Source organism: Leptonotus elevatus, chromosome 9, assembly GCF_054856555.1.
Source record: "Leptonotus elevatus isolate MCC_2025b chromosome 9, RoL_Lele_1.0, whole genome shotgun sequence".
In the NCBI taxonomy this organism is placed as follows: Eukaryota; Metazoa; Chordata; class Actinopteri; order Syngnathiformes; family Syngnathidae; genus Leptonotus; species Leptonotus elevatus.
This window is the reverse complement of record NC_141247.1, coordinates 17,063,000-17,085,518: the sequence shown is the minus strand read 5'-3', so window position 1 is coordinate 17,085,518 and position 22,519 is coordinate 17,063,000. Positions and strand designations below refer to the sequence as shown.

Sequence of the window (22,519 nt, the reverse complement as noted above, 5' to 3'; positions counted from 1 at the left end):
TTTTTTTTGTACAAGTAGCTAAGTTGATGTGTCGAATCTGCTGCGCTCCGTCATTCACTTGCATTTACCTAAAGTATGCTAGCTTCTGATTGGTTAGTGTTTAGTCAGCTGATAGGGGATCAGGAAGTGTTGTCGCTCTAGTTACCGTGTATGATGAGTAAAGTTTAAATTAAGAATGAATCCGTCTCCATCCTGTCTTTTCATTTTATAAAGTGTCCCGTTAACCACCAACGAATCCTCACATTAGACTATAGCTACGCTACGCGTATTTCTCGTAAGTTTCTGAGGGTTTTTTTCACGCAAATTTGCACGTTTTTTCCCCCGGGATATTACCCCCCTCCCTTTGAAAAAGAAATATTTATACGTGGCCCTAATATGCCATCATACTTAATTTGAGCCTCTCTAAACTGTTGAATTCACAAGTCTGTTCAAAATGGATGCCACACACATACCAGGAAATCTGCAAAAATAAATAATGATAATGAGGAAACGTCTAATTTCACCTAATGAACGATAATGGTTTCATAATGATATGTCATCATAATAAAATTATATAATGACGGTAGTAAAACATTGAATAAATCACAAAATATCTTGTGATGCACTCCAGGGTTGAAATGTGAAATTATAATTAGAGCCTTATTAAGAGTTTCCCCATTTACGACATAAGACAACGAATGCACATGCTCATGTGTACTATTTGAAATCGAAAAATGAAAGAAAACATTCAATAATTAAGAAAAAGTCATTTGACTAAATCTAAAATATATTTGTATCTTGTCTCGCCTTTCCCCACATACCCTTCCCATCTTTAGTTTATTACTCCAGCGACTGTGTGGGCCAAAGTCAACACGCAGTAACCTTGAAATATTGATTCATCCATTCCTGTGTGCCTTTACAAATCAACTTTGTGAGTCATGATGGTCATCAAATGAAAACAATCATTATTTTACGCCCTCATCACATCTTACTGGACTGAGACTCACACTCATAAACCACAAGTGAGCGGACTTGCAGCAAAGGCTCCTTTTCTAAGTGGAGTTTTTAATAAAAGAGCCAAAATGAGGATACGTACCTTATTAATCATTCAATAAAACGTTAGGTGATAATTGAGCACATTCTATGGTCTGTGGTGGTATAATAAATGTGATGAATACATTAATGATTTGCAGTAGGACAGACGTGATTAGTACGTATAACAGCATCTGCTTGGTCGGCAGCTGAATGATTGCCTTATTGATGAGCGAGCGGCGGCCATTGTGGAAGACAGAGTGGCCCGCGTTTTGCCGCTAATAAAAGCGGGCAAGGACGTCAGGGCAATATGAAAGAGAAATTAGGAAAAAGGAGCCAATTTGCCAGGTGATCAGATGCAAATTGCAAATAGGAATATGACTCATGCGGCAATCTATTAACATCGGGAAGATGGGTAAAAGAAATGGGACATCAAAAGAGGGATTTAAAGACGATAGCAACTTAAAGAAGAATGCCTGTCATGGCTGGCGTCAGTGAGGGCACAGGGGAAATTAATAGATGCAGAGTTGCATCGGAACAGCAGCAAAAACACATTACAAGTTATCTCATCAATTCGTGTAGGCCTGTTTGATCATACAGACTCGCACACAACATGAATTTCATTTCAGAGCAGGAATGAGTATGTTCGGAACCTCCAAGTCGAAAAAACAAACACCCACAGCGGTGCAATTTGGATTTGAAGCAGAAGTTTTGCCTCAAAGTCAAGCAAAAGTTCGTCGTCATATGACTTCATGAAAGTCGGCAGAAAATATCTTCCAAATTATTTTACATTTGACGTTTTACAGACATTTGCATTTACTATTTTTGCTGTGCCGCGTTGGATACACTCCGCATTAACGCGGTTCCAGCCGGACGTCTGTAAAAAGTTGATTTAAACACCCAAGCATTTAATTTCGGTCTTACACATGCTAACCGTGTCAATCTTAGGTTAGCTTAAATATTAGCATGGCAAATGTACGGAGGTGGTGATTACTTTCAGGTTCATACGGGACCAGCTTCAAGCGGGGGAGGGAGAGAGAGAGGGAAAGAGAGAGATTGTGTTCTATTGCTAAAAAAAACATGGAACCTACCAAAAGAAAGAATCTCTTCTTTCATCAGGAAAATTGTATATTTGTATCTTTTTCTGTTTTGCAGCAATTAGCATTAGAATATAGTTTCATCATTTTTCACAAACCTGTTGAAAACACTTTTGCTTTTTTGCAACATGGCCCTGGTTGATCTCTTATACTTTGCTGCCACCTGCTGGCCGTTTTTTGTAATAACTACCATTGCTTTAAGCGACCTCTTCATGTCAGAAGCTGTATTAAAACCTTCTGTATGCTCTAGCATTAAAAAAACAACAATATAAAAAACGTTTTTTGGGTTTGAATGAGTTAAACACAAGACCATACTTCCTTCCGTAAATCCGTGATGCTGAGAGAGAGAGATTTTTGAACTTCTCTAAAGTCAATCTGGTGACCAGTGGTGGTGTTATTACTTTGGCTCGGTACGCACAGACCACAATGATATTCTATGTTGATTTTATTTCACCAGGCTGTCAAGTCAAGTTTATTTATATAGCCTTTAATCACAAAAGAGTCTCAAAGGACTTCACATGCCCACAGTTGACAAATATTAACGCGTGGCGAAGCCGCACGAGTAGCTAGCTGAAGCTCTACTAGCTAGCTGGTTTGGCATAAGTAGCTAATTCAATCCTCGACCAAAGCGAAACTTTTTGGAACCGTCTCCTCTTGATTTTCAGTGTTACTTTTCAGTTTGTTTAGATGAAGTGCAAAAAACAATTTTTTCCTCACAAAATGCAAAACTGATTATTTGGACCCACATGTATGTATTGTATATATGTATACTGTATATATTGTATGGAATATATTTTATAGTTTTTTTAGTTTTTTTTTAAAGAGCTCAGTATTGTTCATTCGGTAATGTCATCATCATTGCTCTTTTTTTTTTTTTTGTATGTGGGTGAGGATGTGTATGTGTGTGTGCGTGCGTGCGTGCGTGCGAGTGTGTGTGTGTATTCGTTAGTTCACCAAAAAAAAAAAACTGAGGAAGAAGGAGATTGTGTCTGTAGACTGTAATTATGATTGAACCTCAAATTTGAAGCGTTCAACTTCAAAAGTTCTATAAAAACAAAACAAAGGAATTTCCTCCCCTTACAAATCTCAATCCTGTAACACGAAAAGAACACGGCAAACAAGCATCCATCAAGCCAATCCCCTGCGTACATGCCCGTCATGCACACTACATCTGTGTTCTTACTGCAGCTTTGCTCGTGCATTAAAGATGATGCCGTAATCCTCTCCCGACTATGAAACAAAAGAACATCAGTGCACGCCACTGTGATTTATCCTCCCTGGGATCACTGTGTGCCCTCAAAGTGATTGTGTTTCTCTCACTCACTCTTGCTCAACAAGTCGGCTACGAAAAGCCAAAGGGTGGAATATGACACAAAGTGAAACATTCACTTCATTTTTTTTACCAGGTTAAAAAAAAAAAAGTTACCCCTGGGAGGGAAATACTTTGAATTAAAATTTTAATTTTTTTTTTTCCACTTTTAGTTTGCATTTCATATCAGTTAGCATCTCCAAGCAGCGCGCTGTGGGAGTTGAATAAGCCGTCAAATGTCCAAATCAAGACGTCTTTTCTGTGTTACCCTGAGCACGCCGATTACAAAAATGGCTCCTGGTTGTAATTTGGTACAATCCAGCGGCGTTGTTTGTTGTATTATGTATTACATAATAAAAGTTGTCTGAGTGCCACCTGCAGTTTAAAGCGATGCCTTGAACCACGAGGAGAATTGTAAGCCACTATTGATAATCCGACCCCCCCACTCTTTTTCCAGTCTTCTTGTCTGTCAGCTCCAAATGGCGTTGGATTGATTAGGTCGGACAGGGTTGAATTTCACTCCCTAATTCACTACGCCTCTCTGCATTCTCACTCTGGCGGCTGCCAATTAGGTTGCGGTTAAGTGAGGTCAGCAGCAATCATGGTGGTCCATCGCTAAGACAGGAAACGGGAAAAGGAAAGTGGCCATGCAAACTGCTGTTCATGCAAGATGTTCTATTACCTGCCATATTTACAGGAATAGTGGTCCAGGACGTTTATTTACCCAGATGCAAATAGAGAGAGCCATCTATTAGATTGGGGCCTTTATACAAACATAGGCTACTTTAATATTAAATAATGCCATATTACCATTAGCCTCCTGGAATTGACTACATTAAAGGTTGACTCTTGATGAAGAACTTAAATATTTTAGCATAATACCTAAAACCAATTGACATGAAATGAAAAATAAGACCAACTAAGGTGTCGTGATGCCCTCGTATGTGGGCAAAACAGAGTTATCTATTTTGCATGGATGTCTGCTAATCACAAATCTAAATATCTTATCGTTCATTGTTCTGCTTCTTGGCGTTCAATTATCCTCAATTCTCATTTCCCTCTCATGGAAGGTTTCCAATTTGAAATATTTTCAAAAGTCTCCAATCTAACTTCCCATATACGGTATTTGAAACTTTCAAGAAATTAACTGCTTATTTTTCACAGCTTTGCGGCCCTACTTGTCGCTCCCTATTACGTTCACATTGACACAGTCATTGTGGAGCAATCAAGTCAGAGTCTACTGTAATGATAATCGTTGTTAAAGACATAGTCGCCACATAAAATCTTGAATGCTGTGCAGGGAAATGAAGCTGGATACACATAAACTGACTTTTATCATCTCATCTTCATTTTTAAGATGTTAGAGACCCCACACATGACAAAGGAAAAACAATCAGTCTTGCCAAGACAAAGGCTGCGATCACACTGCAGCTCAATTCCGATTTTTTTTTTTATCCGATTTTTTTATCCGATTTTTTCACACCCGACCTGGGCCTCTTTCGGATGTGGATATAAATCGGATATGTATGCGATGCGTCTGCACTGTGAACGCTCATCCGCCCTCATCCGATTCACACGTCATCAAAAGCCTGAATCGAACTCCTAACACGTCCGCAAAACGAGTCCACCAATCTGTAGCGTGCGTTGGCACAGCAAAATTTGCATATGACACCGATAAAAGTCGCTTGCCTCAGTGGTTTGGATGGCGGTAAAACGTTGCGAGTTGGGACAATATTTACTTCCGGGAACACGGCGATGTGACATCATTGTTTTGGGTGTACGTCACTCGACGCGTGCTCTTTGTGCATCACCAATCACGGGCGCATTGCGTTCACATTAGATGTCACATTTGTTTTTGTAATTTGAACGGTACATGGAAAGATCGGGTTTAACAAAAAATCCGACTTGGGCATCATGCCCTGCAGTGTGAACGTAGTCAAAGACTGCCTTGTGTGAGGGGCACGGTTGACCACACAGGGCCTCACCAGACGCTGAAAATTTCAGATGAGGCCACTTCATCTTTTTGAAAAACAGGTCAAGTCAAGCCACTATTTTAGGAAATACTGTATTTACCATAATTGTGGGTGTTTGTATACAAGCAGCCCCTTGAGTGATTATGTTGCTGGTGTTTGACATTTGGGAGTTTTTGAATCGCAGATTCAGTTAACCTAATCTCTGTATGCTTTGTATAATAAAATATACCATTTTAGTCTGTTTCCCATGGGTTGCTAATATTGCAGCAAAGCCTCAGATCCATATGGCTTCAATTAGATGAGGTAGGTTTACAGTTAATACCTCAATTTAATGAGAGAATATGCCTAATTGCCTCAAAATCAATATTACTCATTTATGTGGTAAGGTAATTAATATAGCTTGAGTTAAGGCAAGGCAAGTTTATTTGTGTTGCACCATTTATACACAAGACAAATCCATAGTGCTCTACAGGGGCAAAGAAATAATGATTCAAAACAAGATTAAATGTAAGGAGAAAAATCGAGGTAAAACCCCAACCTAAAAGCTGCATATAAACGAAAATGTCAAAACACATAGATGTTCAAGTTAAAAATCACAAAATAAAAGCAAGCTGGTGAAAACAGACTAGTACATCGTTTATTTATCCAGCCATGAATAGTAAAGTGAATGAATGTACTGACAGTTTGTTCCACAGTTGAGAATAAAAACAGAATGCTGCTAGACTATCTTTGGATCTTGTTCTGGAAACACTCAAAAAAAAACTGCACTCGATGACTTATGAGGTCTGGAGGTCTCATGTGAAACTAAAAGGTCTTGAATATATTAGGTCAAAGACCATTACAAGTTTTGTAGCTCAGTTGGATTCTTTGACTTCGCGCAAGTAAAAAGAAGAGTCAGAAGAAGCAGCAGCGTTCTGAACAACTTGCAGCCATTTTATTGAGTTTTCTGTCTAGACCTGTAAAAACCATGATAAAATAGTCCAATCTTCTGAAAACCAACATTTCAACCAGCTTTTCTGTGTCTTGTTTGGCCAGAAAATCGTTGATTCTAGAGTTGTTCCTCGCGAGGTAATGAGACTTTGATATATCGAACAGTCGAAACTGGTAGCAATGACCAGAAGGCAGGACACGGAGCAGGTGGCAGAGTTGAAGAAGCTGAAATTCTTTTTGTAATTGAAGAGGACAGACAGAATCAGAAATTAGCTCCTCAGTGGGACTGGCACTGCACATACTGGAAGGTTCGGAGACAAAGCTAGCGATGCTGGATTGAGACGATCTGGACATGGACAGACTGCGTTATCTACACATGCTTGAAATAGAGCCGCCAGTTAGGAGGTAAGAGGAATCCCAAAGCGATTTATAAATGCGGTGATAGACTTCCAGATACTTCCAGCTGAAGTTAGCAGAACATGCAAAGTACATGATTTGCTTTGGTGAGCCTTAAATTGTCTAAAGCCCAAAGAAAGAAGATTGTTGGCCCAGCTAGCTGATGGTTCAAGATATGTCGACCAGAACGACTGATTCTGTAGTCCATAAAGTGATTACAAAGAGGCTGAAATCCTGATTGGTCAACAAATCCAATCAATACTACTGAAAACAGTGCAGTCAAAAGAAATGCTACAATAAAAAAAATAACTCTTGGGCTTACATTGATACAATTTCATAAAACAAATTGTGTTTAGGCCAGCACAGACTCTGATGATAATAGCATGAGAAACTGCGCCTTTCACAGTGACATCAGTCATGACATAAGCAGCTTGTTCAGCCCCCCTGCAAGAAATCATCACCTTCAGGATCCTGCAAATCCTCTGCTCTCTCCCCAGCTCTGTAATTGTCCCCAGCAGGAGGTCTTCTTCCACGCCAGGTGACGCAGCCCCGAAGAACGTCCAGCTGTGTCGATTCGGCTGCCCGTCTGTATCGCTGTTTACGCAGGGGTGAACGGTAAACGACCTGTTGGTCACGGCGCCGTGCTCCTTTGCCCTTTTCACAGCCGATGACAGTCACTGATGCGTCAGCCGCAACATTCCAGCATGTAGGAATAGAATACCCCTGCACACGGCCGCATGCAATTCGAAGCGCTCATCGCCATTCAGTGACATTTCACAAAGTCGTCCTGCGAGTCTTGAGTCATGCTTGCTCAAATGAGGACTGGAGCAACACGGAATGCTTGATGATCAGTCTAGTGAGAGGAGAAAGGGTTGTGTTTTTGGCCCACCTCCAATTTGTTCAGTTTACAAAACCCATCCATTGGGCCATCCAATCATTTTTTTTATACCACTTATACTTACTGGGGTCATGGGTGAGCTAGAGCCTAACCCAGATGACTTTGGGCAAGAAGAAGGGTACGACTGACCGAGAGATTGGAGGATCTCTGTTGAGCAGAATAATGGAGTTGCTTTAAAGTGGATGATTTGAATTTACCATAAGTGCTATTATGTTGGACTTTTAGATAATGTTTGATTACATTCTTGAAAAATTGTACTGCCAAAGATGGGCACAAGTCTCTAAGGCCTTGTTCAGACTGCCAGCCCATCCAGATTGAAAGTGCATGGCTCTTTTGTCGTCAGAACAGTCACAAAGCACATGATTGAAACCACATCCGGGAGGTAGTTTAATATCCGATTTGGACAAGATGCGTCTCAGTCTGATCAGCTCAAAAGACTCAGAAATGATTTGACTGTCTGTGACGTCACTCTACGCGTGCAAAAACCAAATGTGCGCTGTCAATATCCAATTGGTTCGCTGCCCGGCCGGTTCCTTGCATGTTCGGCAGTCAAGCGCCTTGACGGCTCCACTGCCCCGTCGACTCCTCTCATGCTCAACCGGAAATACAGTGACAGTTGACGTTACTTGCGCTGGAGCCGACTTCGCCCAGTCAGGAGCCCGCCAGTTCTTCACATGCGCAACCGGAAATAGCGAATTAGTGCCCCGACGTAGCCATAGGCATATGGTTATTAAAAAAAAAAAGGGAAGGAAGGAAGGAACGAGAAGTACGGAGCGGTACACAGTGTCACAATGACATCAAACACGACACACGCTGGGCGCCGCTTCCGTTTGACGTCGTCGCTACAGCAACCTGTCAGATGGGTCAATAATGTGGCTCAGTCTGAACAGGGCCAGATCGGATTTGGAAACTTGCTAAAAACAGTCTGGACAGTCAGTCCGAAAAATCGGATTTGAAGAGGAACCCAATTGGAGTCACATATGCCTGCAGCCAAGGCCAAATGCTAGCCAAGTCTCATGTCTTTGACCCTCAAGTCCAAGTCTTTAGGTTTGGAGTTCAAGTCAAGCCTCAAGCCCCTGACCAATAGTCCATGTCTCTGACTTGGTCTTTGTATCAGCAATCAAGTCTTTTGTTGTGCTGCTGGATAAAGTCTCTAAAAGCAAAAAGTAAAAACTATAACGAACGGCAGCACTGCAGCAGCCTTTTACTCAGAGTCCTAAAAGAAGAGTTCAAGTCTCAAGTCTTTAGTGGACAAGTCTGTCGAGTTGTAAGTCTATAAAAATAGCGACTTAAGTTTGTCATGAGTCCTAGTCCGGGTTGCAAGTTCCTATCTCTCGATCCTGCTAGCTAATAGCCGCCACGTCTCACTTATTGCAACGTTTACTACGTCCCTTCATGTTTCACAACCTGTTCTGGCATATACACACATAGACCTTGATTGGCTACTCGTTCTACTCTTCTTTTTGATGTTGTCGTAACTGTGTGAGCTCTCATTAGCATTCCAATTTGTCAGCGCCGCTTTTCTGACATCTCACTCTGCCCGGCCCGGATTCAACCTGATTAGACGTCTAATTAGCCAGAATAAATGAGGGAACCTGAGTGTAATTGTTAATTACTGGTTAGGCGCCATTTAGTGACATAGCCAGCAATAGACTGAATAAAGGGTTGGTGCGCATATTCGCATATATTGCAAAGATGTAGCTGTCTGGTGTAAGTTTTACTAGTTTCTCAAAATAGACACCTGGTAGTGATATAATTCGTATACACACCTCTGAAAAACAAAAAACTCCTTTATCATATTTGTAAAGGATTACGTCTGTCATAGCACGGAGATGTGAGGGGTAGCAAGGAGTCACAGGCTGCCGGAAAAAAACACAAACTGAAGAAGCTAGGCTAACTGTGTTAACTACTGTACAGTGTAGTTAGTTGCAATGTTTGTCTTTTTTTCTTATAGTGGATATGGAAACATCGAACATTGTTGAAGAATGGCCAAAGATTTCCTACCCTCCGTTAGCCTGAGCTGAAAGGGCGTTCCTCAGACGATCGAGCCGGGTAAGAATCAGCAATTATCCCCATGTCCCTTTTCTCTAGTTTATACCAAACAGAACATACTTCACCTGTGCACTTCCTCGGCTCAAACCCAACAGCAGAAATACAATCAGCGCCTACATTGACCAGCTGTCTGCGGTGACTAACAGTATTTGTGCAAGCGCGGTGCCAGGGTCAAGGTGAGTAGCCCTTTAACGTGCTATTCAGCCCGACGAATAATCATTATTGAGTTAAGAATGAAAGCATTTGAAAGCGTTGCTGTACAGTGAGATCACACACACACACACGCGCGCGCGCGTGGAGGTATGGAGGTTCAGGCTGAGTTATGGGGCCTCCTCATGTGAAATTAATTTACTTCATACCGTCGCCCACTTTGATGGAAGAGCTCTTGGAATGCGGCCGCCCGCAGCAAATTTGAACAAGAGCTTTGAGGAGGAAATGTTAGAGGATGGATTTTTGTAGAATCAAAGCATGCCAAACACCGGAACAGATGAACGATCTCACAAGAATTTAGTCGGAATTTTGCAACATGAGTACTGACGGCAAGTCCCGCTCCGCTACAAGACATTTGAACCCCTATTCATCGACGGAATATTTTACAAAAACACTTTTTGGTCTGTTTATAACCCAATTTTGGTTGTTATCGTGGAGTGTAAGTTGCGCTTTAAGGTTGCAATTTAATTACAAATATTTGCTGTTTTGCGCCGCCTTTCCCATAAAGATGTTGGTTTTATTCCCGAGAATTACATGATCTCAACCAGGTTTGACTTACTGACTTGATAAGCACCTTTTTGCTACACGGCTTATCCGCGATTGCAGCTGCTCGGTAATATTGAGCCAGATTGTTTGAAGATATCAAGGATGGTTTGAACCGGCGCAGGCCCCAGGAGGCCCAAGATGAAAATAACTTTTTGCTTTGTTTCCTATCGCAATGTGACTTTTCTTTCCCTCCCCTTTATGCTTCTGCCGCATATGTATTGACGTGCCGATGCTATCATTTGTAGCCTTTGTTTGTCAAAGAACAACTGATAAGAATTAACTATGTTGACAAACTGCTTATTCTTATGTGACAACAACAAATACTTGCTATCATGCAGACAGTGAGGAGATTACACATCCGTATGAAATGAGTTTTCCCAGCCTTGCTTTGAATTGCCACTTTGCAGAAAATGCAATTGTTTTGTGTGTCCCTCCATGTGATTGTATTAATAGAAACAAATCAAAAAGAAATACAGCCTTATCAATACTTATATATTAAGCTATTTCATTGTTTTCTTTCAAATATTTATCATGTCAATATTTATCTGGCCCAGTCCTTGCGAATGCCCTGTGAATAGCAGGGATCCACAGTACTTGCCAGTACACAGTATTTCCCCATTGAAATTAATATAAATGACATATATCCATTATATTCCCCCAAAAAACAAAAACTAATTTAAATGGGTTTTTTTTTATGAGAAAATAGTAATTAATGGCAAATAATTGCAATGTATGTGAAGTTTTTTTATTATTATTATTTAACCAGCTGGTTTTGGGCAGTAGGCGAGGAACACCCTGAACTGGTAAATAATAAGAAGTAAATACTCAAGTAAAGTACTGTCAGTGGTTCCTAACCTTGTTGGAGGTGTTGACCCCACCGATTTCTTATGCGCATTCACCGAACCCTTCCTTATTGAAAAATAAAATAAAAATAAAAATAATTCAAAACATAGGTATAGGCTTTACTGGTGAACCAAATTTACAGGGAATCTGGCTCTTCACGTTACATTCAGAAAGTGTTGTTTTCTTGTATCCCGCATGTTCTTGTATCCCGCATCTCCATGGATCGTAATGAATTTTTGAATTTTACTAATTAGCTAGCTGTGCTGGATTATAATTGCTCAACTTGGTATTGCAAATCACGCAGTTAGGATGCTGACTCCAATCACTGATGGAACCCAGGGGCAGCAGACACAATGAAAACAGTAGAGGCCCCAGAATTGAACCCTGTGGAGCACCATATGTTCCGCTATACATGTGAATACATATTGCACATATTCGTCCGACCACCTTATTTTATACATGAGGTAATCACTTACAATCTGCTTCCTTCCTATTTGGGGTGTGGTGCTTATTTGTCTCGGGTTATACGCGTAGGCCACTATTTGAAGATATAAACTAAAGTACACATTGTGGTTTTCCTGGGGCCTCATTTATCAATTTGTTTGAAGACAAGGTTCCAAATTCTTGTAGGACTGACATTTAGTAAAGCAACGAAAAAATGTATTAATCACATGATTCACATCAGTAAGTGATCTGTTGACAAAGCCCATTCTTTGCACGGGAATGTTCTTATACATCTATGAGTACGCACAGTTGATAAATGAGGCCCCTGGTATGGAGCCTGTGCCTAAGCATTTTATGTGCTTCACGTTTACAGTGACTGGAGGCTTTTTCACAGATGCTGCACATGTGAAGCACACTTTTGCATTTTAAAATGATGTCTGTAGCCTTACGGTACACAGTATTATAAATACACGCTACAGATGCTCCCGCTATTTATTTCCCATAGTTAATCAGGAGTAGGAGGCATTATGTAAAGGTATGGAAATGAAGCCTCAAGATTGATGGCATACGGGCAGACAAAGTTTGATTAAAGTTTAAAAGCCAGAGAATGATTTTATGCGTTTGCTGCCGTTTATTTACTTCAACGCTACATTGCTTCATTTACATTCGGTGCAATCAACAAAAATGTAATCTCGGGCAAATCGTGTTTTCTGCTATCTTTCACCCAAGCGACAGCGATATTTATAGCGGCGGCGGCAAAGGTGTTGCCATTGGATAAGAACATTACCTGCGTAGCATGAAACGGGCAGGTGTGATGGGTTGAATAGAAACACTGTGAGATGACAGAAGCGTTTTTAGCAGCACGGATGAAAACACCGGATGATACGAACGCCTTCCGTCTTAAATGTTTGGCACATCTTGGCACAATGTAAATTGCTTTGGATTATGCTGCTCACCAGGTGCGTAATTCATCAAGAAGCAACACAAAATGAGCACGATGCTTCTGACTAAGCCTTATAGGCACTGTAAACTCTTTGTATTGGGGGTTTCACATCACTAAGGCACGTCTGTCGCTAACCAGAACAGCAGCATGTAAACAGTTTCTCCAATGACTTGTAAATGAGTTTTAAAGATCTTTGCCATTAATTCACTGGATTTTCTTGCTTCATTTAAAACTAATTTCACTTATTAACATAAAAATATGTACAAATAGTACTTGTAAAAATGCCTGCAGGTGCTTTGTGCAGTAGCATGAAAACAAAACAGTCCAAGTATTCTGATAAAATCTGGTATTTGGATTTCTGTTGATTTACAAAATTATTCAATCTCAGCTTTGATTCAGAAAATATTGGGTCCCGATCACGTATTTGTTCCTCCAAGTCAAAGTTCCTTGATTTTGAGTCTCTGCAGATACTGAGTCCCAATCCAATACTTCAGTAAAGAATTGAGGGGGAAAAAGATCACATCCAAATTGTCTGAATCGTCTTAATTTCTTTTATTTGAATAAGAGTATCCCAACTTAACACCTTTTTATATGGCTACAAGTCTAGTGGTTCAAAACAGGCAGTAAAGTAAATAAAATCTTAAAGCATATCAATGGTGCAGCACAAAAAAAGGTTCCTGCCTTAAACACACAAAATGAAATATAAATTCCACATATTGCAGTAACAAAATAAAGATCTTGGCAAAAGGTCAATTAATCAATTTTACAGAGTGCAGCCTTGTAAATGTTAAGAGTACTTAACTCCACTTCTAAGAGGTAGCTTCACATTCAGTCACAAATTAAATCCCATTTCAGGGTCATGCAGAATATAGACCAACTCGTGTCGTTTTGAAATGAACAACATAAATCTTAGTACTACACAAAATTCAATGTACACTAATTACCTGTACAAGTCAAAGCTGCAATGTTTCCAAATTGAAATACTTTCAAACTGCAGGCATTATCCCTGTCGTGAGAACGTTAAAACGATCCACTCGTTACAACAGGCCCGCTACAACATTACATGAATGTTAAATTGTTTACTCCATCTGCGTCCTGTCTGTGGAGCAATCGGCATCGAGGCGGGTTTGACACTCATTGTGGAGTCTCCTCACATACCTGCGTCGCCGAGAAGCCACGTCGTGTTTTGGACGCTGACTGGCTGCCATTAGCTCCTCTTTTTTTTTTTTTTTTTTTCAAATATTTTGTCAATCAAGCACGTGATCTCCTTTTGTTGGTTCAATTAAGCTGTACAGTCGGGCTTAAGTCGCAGCTTGAAAAAGTTCCATTTGGCAATATTTGACCTTGATGATTATGTTGTGACAAGTGCTGTGCGATATGAATAACATTTTATATCCTGATAAGTTTATCCTGGGTATTTTTTTTTTCTTAAAATCACGTGAAATTAATAGCAATTTTCTCTTTCTCCATTTATTTGTAAATATTTTAAAGAGAAAATACAATACAATAAATAAAATAGATTAAAATACAATCTTAACTATTTTAAATAGAAAATACAATACAATGAATAAAAGAGAAAAATACAATAAAACATATTTAGTGGAAATATATTCAAAATATTCTGGTCGCATGTTTTCAAGGAATGTCACTCTTGGCAACAACTAGAGAACTCTTATCTTGAAGCGCATGTGTACGTTATCGGGCCTGAAGTTTGAAACGGTGTTACCAAACTCCTCCGGCTTGTGAGTCAAGTGGACTAACCAACACATTAGGAGCGCAGGCAGCCAACCCACCGACTGCCGCGTCTCTTAAAGACCTTTTCACACTGCACTTAACGATGCACAGTGCGACATCGTTCGACCTACGTCATAACGCGCAAGGTGGCTGATTGCTGCGGTGATGTCAGAAAGGTATATCCAATTGGAGGGGGGCTGGGCTTTCCTGGTAGGCCACTTTGCAAGGATTTCCAAAAATGGGCAAGCTAGCAAGCAAAGCGAGCGCAGTGTGAAAAAGGCTTGAAGCCTCTTGTTTAGTAAGGTTTGACAAAAGTACTTTTGCACAGTGCCTTTTGAGCACATCATTCTCCTTGCCCCACTCTCCAGGCATGATTAATCAATTTATGCTAAATCAAACTGTTACATCAACGTAACAGCTGGATTAAGTGTGGATTGATTACTCATGTCTGGCGAGTGAAGCATAAGGATGGCATAGTAGAAAAGCGACTGTTGTGTTACCGCCGGATGCTACATTAGTGAAGCAACAGAGCTAACTCTACCCAACACGTCAAGATAACATTTTGAACGATGGAGGAATATATCATACAGGTGTTTTTAAGTTGCACGACAATAAACATCCTTGTATTTGTAACCTTTCAAATTCAGCAAAAAAATAAATAAAAAATATATTTTTCACCTGATACTGATGGTCATAAAATTACATGATCAGATCGGGACAAATCCATTAAACGTATTTTTTAATGTGGCTAGCTTTGCTAGCGTTGATACTCAAAGACAAAATGGTTGATACAAATTTTGATTTATGGTCGGTGAGTGCACAAAGAAGGTAAACAAGGAGAACTCTAAAATCGTTTTGCCATTCATTCCTGCCACAGCCAGATGGGTCCGTACATCTCTAGTGAGGAGCTAAAACGAATGTAGCAGCTGCTGGGTCAAAAGTAACTCAATTACCGTCAATGTTTAGCAGCGCAGTAGGCCCTTAGCCCCACTTTTTTACCCACCATTCATAGCACCGTCACTTTAGTGCCGGCAGGGACGTTAGCGCACACCTGGAAACATTTGCTGCCATTTATAAACAACCTGTTAACTTTGTAGGCGGCTGCGGTGTATTTGTGCAGTTTATTAATATATCTGTAAATATCTATAAACACCTATTTACATGACATGCATTGAATTACGATGATACTGTGATTGGTAATGTCTTTAATGGTAAATGTTGATTTATAATGAATCAAATGAATGATCATATTCATGAGTGCTTAGTGGCAACAATGCTGGAAAAATTTGGTACAAAAGACCTGCATGCTGTTTTAATTGACACTGTCAGAAAAGTTTATTGCTGTCGTTTTTACAGTGATGTATATTCCTGCTACACGTTAATCATCGCGAGTTTTCCAAACCGGGCCACCAAACCAGGTTTCCCATCCCGGGGGTCCATTTCCGGGCCGGTAAACCCATGCCAATGAATATTTTCCCAGGACGTTCCTGATGTGTTATGTTCATGCATCGAGATGTTGATGAATCAACTTTGAAGGAAATGACATTTACAGCAGCTTACTGATCATATTATTAACTGACAACTTTGAACTCAGCCGTACCCAGTGGAATCCAAATCCTGCTAAATTGAACCGAATCTTTCCACTTTAAAATAAACCGTTCTGGAATCATATTGCACCCCCATGTATCAACATATATAACAAACTATCTTTTATACAGATATATACAGTAAATAGAACATTTCCCGCGGCTTTAGGCTTTCATAACTGCATGGTGGACCGCGTCAAAACTTCTTACTCGCTCTTGCATTAATTTTAGTTTGGGAACATTTTTAGCACGGGAAAAAAAAGACTCTTGTATTGGGGTGCTACAATGAGCCGTAAGGGGCATATGAAGTAGATTCCCTTTATGAAGGACATAAATTGAGCATATTGAAACTTTACTGCTCTGCAATGTGAAGTCAACAAGATGATACATCCATTTTCTAATCAGTAATACAATCAGCATAGCATGTGTTTATATTTAAAATATTTATTACTGCATTACACTGTGGGTATTCTGACCTTCATGGAGCTTAAGCTTCATAAGCTTAGCAATGATGCATTGCACCAACTCTTCACTATCATATAAATTATGACCTCTGGCAGTGTCAATCAAAACTGAGCATTATTAGTCAGGTTTCCATCCAATTGTTTCAAATGTTTTAAGCAAATTTACTGAAAATGCGCAAAAATGGACATGCGACTTATGCCCGTTTCCATCTGTTCTTCTTTTGCGAATATTGAGAGGGGACTCCGCCACTGTAGGTGGCGGTATACACCATAGAGATGTGATCCACCAGTAATTTAAAAGAAGGGGAAGAAGACCAGGAAGCGACTGCACCATGCGATGACATCGTATGAGTTTTCTTTTGTAATTCTTGATAAACCGTAGCGATTATTTGCCATTTTCCATCTAAAATTGCTTTAATATTTGCTTCTTTAATTAATTACCCCCAAAATTCTGTTTTGTCATCTCCCCCAAACGTAACTGACATTACCTTAAACGTACGTGTGACGTAATATCCGGTCAAAATGTGCGACGTGTATCCAGTCTCGCCAGCGGTTATCCGCAAAACCCGTTTCCATAGCCGAAATTCGCATTTTCCGTTTTTCGATACGCTTCAAAATCTACCCCCCTCTGAGCGTAAAAACATTTTTGCGCATTTTGGAATAAAATGGATGCATAAAAATTGAATAAAAATGGGTGTATGGAAACCCAACTATTGTTTAAAGTCACAAAATTGTGCAGGTGTAGATAATTTGAATTGCCTGTGAGTGTCTACAGGTGTAGTGTCGTTTTTGAACCCGTCACACAGGTGCAGATTAAACTGTATGGACTTCCGCATCTGGAAAGTGACATCAATTGGTGAAGCGGAGCATGGTCAAAGCTTTGGCCAGAATTGAGAAGATGTTACCCCGCTTGGGTGGATCTTTGAGGGCGCAGATGTGGATCTTGAGGTGCCGGAAGACCGCGTCGTCAAACAAGGGTTGGTCCGCCAATACGGCCTCCACCAGTTTGTGCGGGGTGCCGAACTCCACCATGAGGTCTTTCACCACCGGCGTGACCACCTGGTCCATGCTGCTGGCCAAGTTCCGGATGTCCGCGATGTGGCGGGGGCTGATCTCCTCCAGGGCACGGTACAAGAGCCGCTCGATGACGAGGACGAGGGCGTCGATGCGCACGCCCGTCTTGCGCTTGCGCTGCAGCCTCTGGTCCAGCTGCGCGATCAGAGTGTACACCAGCAGCCGCGTCAGCTTCTCCTGCAACTCCGGGTTGGTGACCGACTCCGGCTCGGACGTCACGTCCTCGGTGGTGGTGCCGTCCGGCGAGGTGTCGTCCGGCGAGGAGCCCGAGCGCAAGTCCTGCGTGGTGCCGGTGCGCAAGTCCGACGTGGTGGTGCGTACCTCCGGTGTGCGGGTTCTGACCTCCGGGGTGGTGGTGCGCAGCGTCGACGCGGAGGCCTCCGAGGATTGCGCCAAGTCCAGTTTGGGGACCACTCGCTCCTCCGTGGGTTCGTCGTCGGTCTGCGGGGTCATGGCCTTCTCCATCAGCTGATTGATGTCCCTGAGAGCGCCGGACACCTCGTCGGCATAGCTCTCCTCGTTGGCCGGCTCCATCTCCAGCCAGAGGAAGAGCTGCTGCAGGAACCGCCACACGGCGTCCTCCGTCATGGCGTACAGCACCTCCGGGGAGAAGATCTGACCGTCCCACTGGATCTTACCTAGGGTTGCAAATACAAGGAATTTTCAAAATGGGGAATTTGGGAAATGTTCCAAATCTGAAACTTTCTATAGGAATAAAATGGTCATTGAGGGTAATTTAAAGGGATACTTGTCTCATTGAGCCATTCTCAGCAGTAAAAAGTTAGTATTTTGTCCAGAATGAATCCGATAACTACATTATTTTTTGGTATACAATTAATACCTTTAAAAAAAAAAATTATACTTGCTTTCGATTGATGACATCACCTGTGCTGAGCAAGTAGGTAACGACCAATCATGGCTCACCTGTTGTCTGGGGTTGGTCAGCAAACTGAGCCATGATTAGTCATTACCTACTGCCTCAGCACAGGTGATGTCAACAGAAATTTGGGTGGGGGCGGGGGGGGGGGGGGGGTTATTAAAGGTATTCTGGACAAAATATTAACTTTTTACTGCTGAAAATGGCTCAATGAGTCAAGTATCCCTTTAAGGCCGTGTACTCTGATGCATCCGTGTGCTGTGAAATGATCCAATTTCCCTTAAACTGATTTCCAATTGCCAAAGCAGTTAATGTAATTATTATTTTTTTTAATTAAACTTGATCAACTTTAGTTCCATTCAGGCTTGGAAACTTCTTTACAATATGTTCTATGCGTCCCCTAAACACAATATTCGGACTAATATTGTGTTTGTGGAATATGAATTCAGCAGAAAAATCCACCTGTATTTAATCCATCACAGTGCTCAGCTTGCCAACGTCACATAACCAAAGCCAAAAAAACAGGTGAGCCGTTACCTGAGACCGGGCCGGCACCATGATGTCATTTTCGGGCAACGAGGTAAAAGTAAGTGGTACTTGTAAAGTTTGAAAACTGCTGGTCTAACAACTGAAACTGCCTTCAACATAACAGTACTTCATTGATCCCAAAATGTTACCAGATAGCAGCCTGAGCACAAACACAGTGGCTGCTTGAGTTTCTCGCTGATTTTTGCTATTTGCAATTTTTCCCATAGGTTGTAATTCCCATCTTAGACTTGCAAACCAATTGACAATTATGAACTTACGTCACAAGTCAAAATGGCGGTCAATTCGGTGAAAGGAAACTCTCCGCTCATTGAAAAGAATTGTACTTTTGGATCTTTGTCATTTGATTTTTGAGGATTATTTTGATTTCAAAATGTGATGATACCTGGTTTGGATACAGTAAATTCTGTTGAGCAAATTTTACTCTAAACAGAGTCTATTTGGTCCCACTCTTAACAGTAAAATGTACACTTGGAAGAGAGTAAAAATATTCAGAGTGAGATTAAAGATTTAAGTAGTAAATTTTGCAAAGAGAGATTTTGACTGAATTTAACATATTTATTTTTATTTTTATTTTTTTTAAGAAAAAAATCCACAGCAATGAGCAATGCCCTCTTACTGTTTGCCTCTATCCAAAAGCATAACAACGATTCCAGATGACACGAACGATATACTAACAGTAACACACAGGGAATCTACCAACCTGAAGTTGTGGGTTTGTTCCTCAACTCTTGAGTGACTTTTTCTTCATTTTTTTATTTTACTCTCTTCCAAGTGTACATTTTACTGTTTAAAGTGGGACCTAATAGACTGTTTAAAGTAAAACGTACTCTACTGAATTTACTGTGAATAGTCACAGGCAAAAAGCAATACAATATGCCGTTTGTTTACTCCATGCAAAGGAAGCAATATAGAAATATCATAAAAAGCCCGGATGTTGGTATTTGTCCATCGCTTACTTACCCCGCTGGCCCCAGAGGACAGTGTCCATCAGGGGTGTCTTCGGGCGGCCTGATGGCACCTCGTACACGTCACTCTGACAGGACATGACGTACGCGTACAATTGCGACGTGAGACCCTCCGAGAAGCTCCCGATCTTCTCGTCGATGTACCGCTTGACTTTCCCGGCCCGGTCCGGAATATCCATTTGGCTAAACTCGTTGTATAATTTATCCACGCTCTCTTGGATGCACTCGAAGTCGAAGACGGGGTGCTGGGACTGCCGGACGCACAGCGTACTGGTCCGGTAGGCGGGCGGCAACTTGGAGCCGTCGCTGCCCACTGCGGTCGGGCTACTGCTGTCCTCGGCTCGAGAACGGCGGTCCGGCGTGAGCGAGACGAGGCACGCGTCGCGGTTCTTGAAGGAACTCTTGAGCGAACCCAGCATGCGCGCGAACTGCATGCGAGCAAAGCGGAAGAAACGGCAGCGCCGCATTTTCTTGCCAGCCAACCCGCATCGCCTCTCCAGGTTCTTGAAGAAGTTCTTCACTTTCTTTAAGATCAGCTTCCAGTTGAGGTTGAAGCGGTTGATGGACGCGTCCCCGCTGCCGCCGTCCTTGGTGATGGTCTTGGTGATATCGAGCGCCGCTAATTGCGCGTCCTCCAACGTGGCCGGGTCGGGTGGCTTCGGCGGATCTATCGGGTTGGCCCACTTGATAAGGATCCGCTTCACGGCCTCGACTATGTCGCACATCTTCATGGTGGAGATCGTCAACCACAACTGGCGCGGGGTTGGAGCCCGCGCGAACACGTGCCGAAAGTATTCCATGGCCTTGCGGAAGATGTTGGCCAAGTTGGCCACGCTGGACATGGTCCCTCGGATGAGGAGGGTGGGCTCCTTGGGCCACTCGGAGGTGCTTTTGGCTACAGTCAAGGCCGAGTTGACCCGGTGCTTGACCTCGGACTCCATGAGAGAGGTGAGCTCCATGACGTCCTCGCCCTTTTGCGGCGGACTGTCCAGGGCGGCCGAGAAGGTCTCCGTGATGCATTCGCCGAGCCTCGGACTGCACCGGTCGAGCGCCATGTTGACCTGCGCCTGGGACGCGTGACCCCGCAGATGCTCGATAAACACCGGCTGCAGGTGCTTTACCACGTCTGACGTAATCTTCTGGATCACATCGGTGATGGTGTCCACCAGGATGGCCTTGGTCTCGGAGTCGGGCGTGCCGGCCACTAGTAGGGCTCTTTGAGGGGCGGAGATCTGGCTGACGCGCGCCTTCACCGCTTCCACGATGGCTTCCGGTTTAATGAGCTCCGCCATTGCTGCCCCCCCTACATTGGTCCTATTTATTTTTATAAAAAAAAGAGTCCGATTCACGTTCAAGTCATCCGCACAAACAACAAATCTACACAGGCCCGAACATAGCGCACTTCTATCAGACACGTCCTCTCCACCTGGTTAAACATGATCTTTTATCTCCTTTTAATAAAGCCCCGGGCGGTGAAGCGACAAAAGGTGACGTCACAGGCGAGTGGGGAACGTGCACCCGCTGACCAATAATCGTGCGGCGATCAATGACGTCACCTGGGTCGACGTAATGGTGAGATGCGGCTTCCTGAGCCGCACACTTGCAGCGCATGACGTCACGGTGCAGTTTTCAAATACACGTAGTACACAATTTACACTGATTCTTGGAGCTACCTGCATGTTATTGTTTGTTTATTATTATTATTATTATTATTTGGTTGTTATTTTATCTAGTTTTCATTTTATTTGTTCCCCGCTTATTTTATTATGGGATCCATGTAAATTGGATTGACTGGTATTTTTATTCTTGTTTGCTCAATAAATATATTTAAAATAATAGTACACAATTTACATGTTTTTTACTGAATGAAAAACAATGACATTTGCATCTCAATACACTGTAAATTTGAATTTTGTGAAAAACTTCAATTCAAAAGAGGGACGCCAAAAAGTTATGAAAATGTTGAATGTAAACTGCAATGTCATAATTAAGTGAGACAGATGGTATATTCCTAAAAAGTATATTTAATATTTTTTTAAGCCACTGTAACATGTAACATTACCCGTGTTCATGGGCCAGGTTTTGTGATATAAAAATCAAATTATACCAAGAAAAAAAACAACTAAATTTATTCCACCATTAATGTGACGGGCAACAAACTTCAACTCAACAAAATAATCTTCTAGCAAGTATAAGTGGAAATAAGATAAATAAGGCACAAATCTGCACATCGTCTTATAACTGTGGATGTTGTTGTGTTGAAAATTATCCATAACTATTCCTATTCAAACTTGTGTTAAATGGTAGTTAGCACACATCTGCCAACCATTTAAAGCACCCCTGAAAACCCCCAAAGAAATTTCACATGTTCAAATTGTCTTTTGCTCTCAGTCATACTCCGGCCCTGAGCAATGCTGTGTTTGCACCAAGCATTTGGAAATGATGTTCCAAAAGTTTCATTAAACGTTTTCCCACATTTCAGAGTTTTATCTACAACCTACCGAAAGTCATTTGAGATTGGCTTCAGCACTCCCGCAACCCTCATGGAGTCGAACCCTATAGAAAGTGGATGGATGGATATATTTTTTCATCAATTCATTACAGCCTGAAATGGCTCC

At 41.8% G+C, this 22,519-nt stretch overlaps 2 protein-coding genes across 2 annotated transcripts in view; one reads left to right on the top strand and one right to left on the bottom strand.

Annotated features, from left to right (window-relative positions):
• Window positions 1-22,519, top strand: part of LOC147168587 (DNA dC->dU-editing enzyme APOBEC-3G-like) — a 144,219-nt gene that overhangs the window by 119,794 nt on the left and 1,906 nt on the right. The window contains exons 15-16 of the mRNA XM_086084539.1: window positions 9,569-9,666; window positions 9,762-9,842. The gene's annotated coding sequence lies outside the window, so the exon portion shown is untranslated. The remainder of the gene's footprint in view (window positions 1-9,568; window positions 9,667-9,761; window positions 9,843-22,519) is intronic.
• Window positions 13,254-21,316, bottom strand: LOC147168588 (uncharacterized). Its single transcript, XM_086084537.1, has 2 exons — window positions 19,897-21,316; window positions 13,254-18,148 (listed from the first exon to the last, which is right to left on the bottom strand). The coding sequence occupies exons 1-2, from the start codon at window positions 21,191-21,193 to the stop codon at window positions 17,286-17,288; spliced, it is 2,160 nt and encodes a 719-aa protein (XP_085940663.1). The 5' UTR covers window positions 21,194-21,316; the 3' UTR covers window positions 13,254-17,285.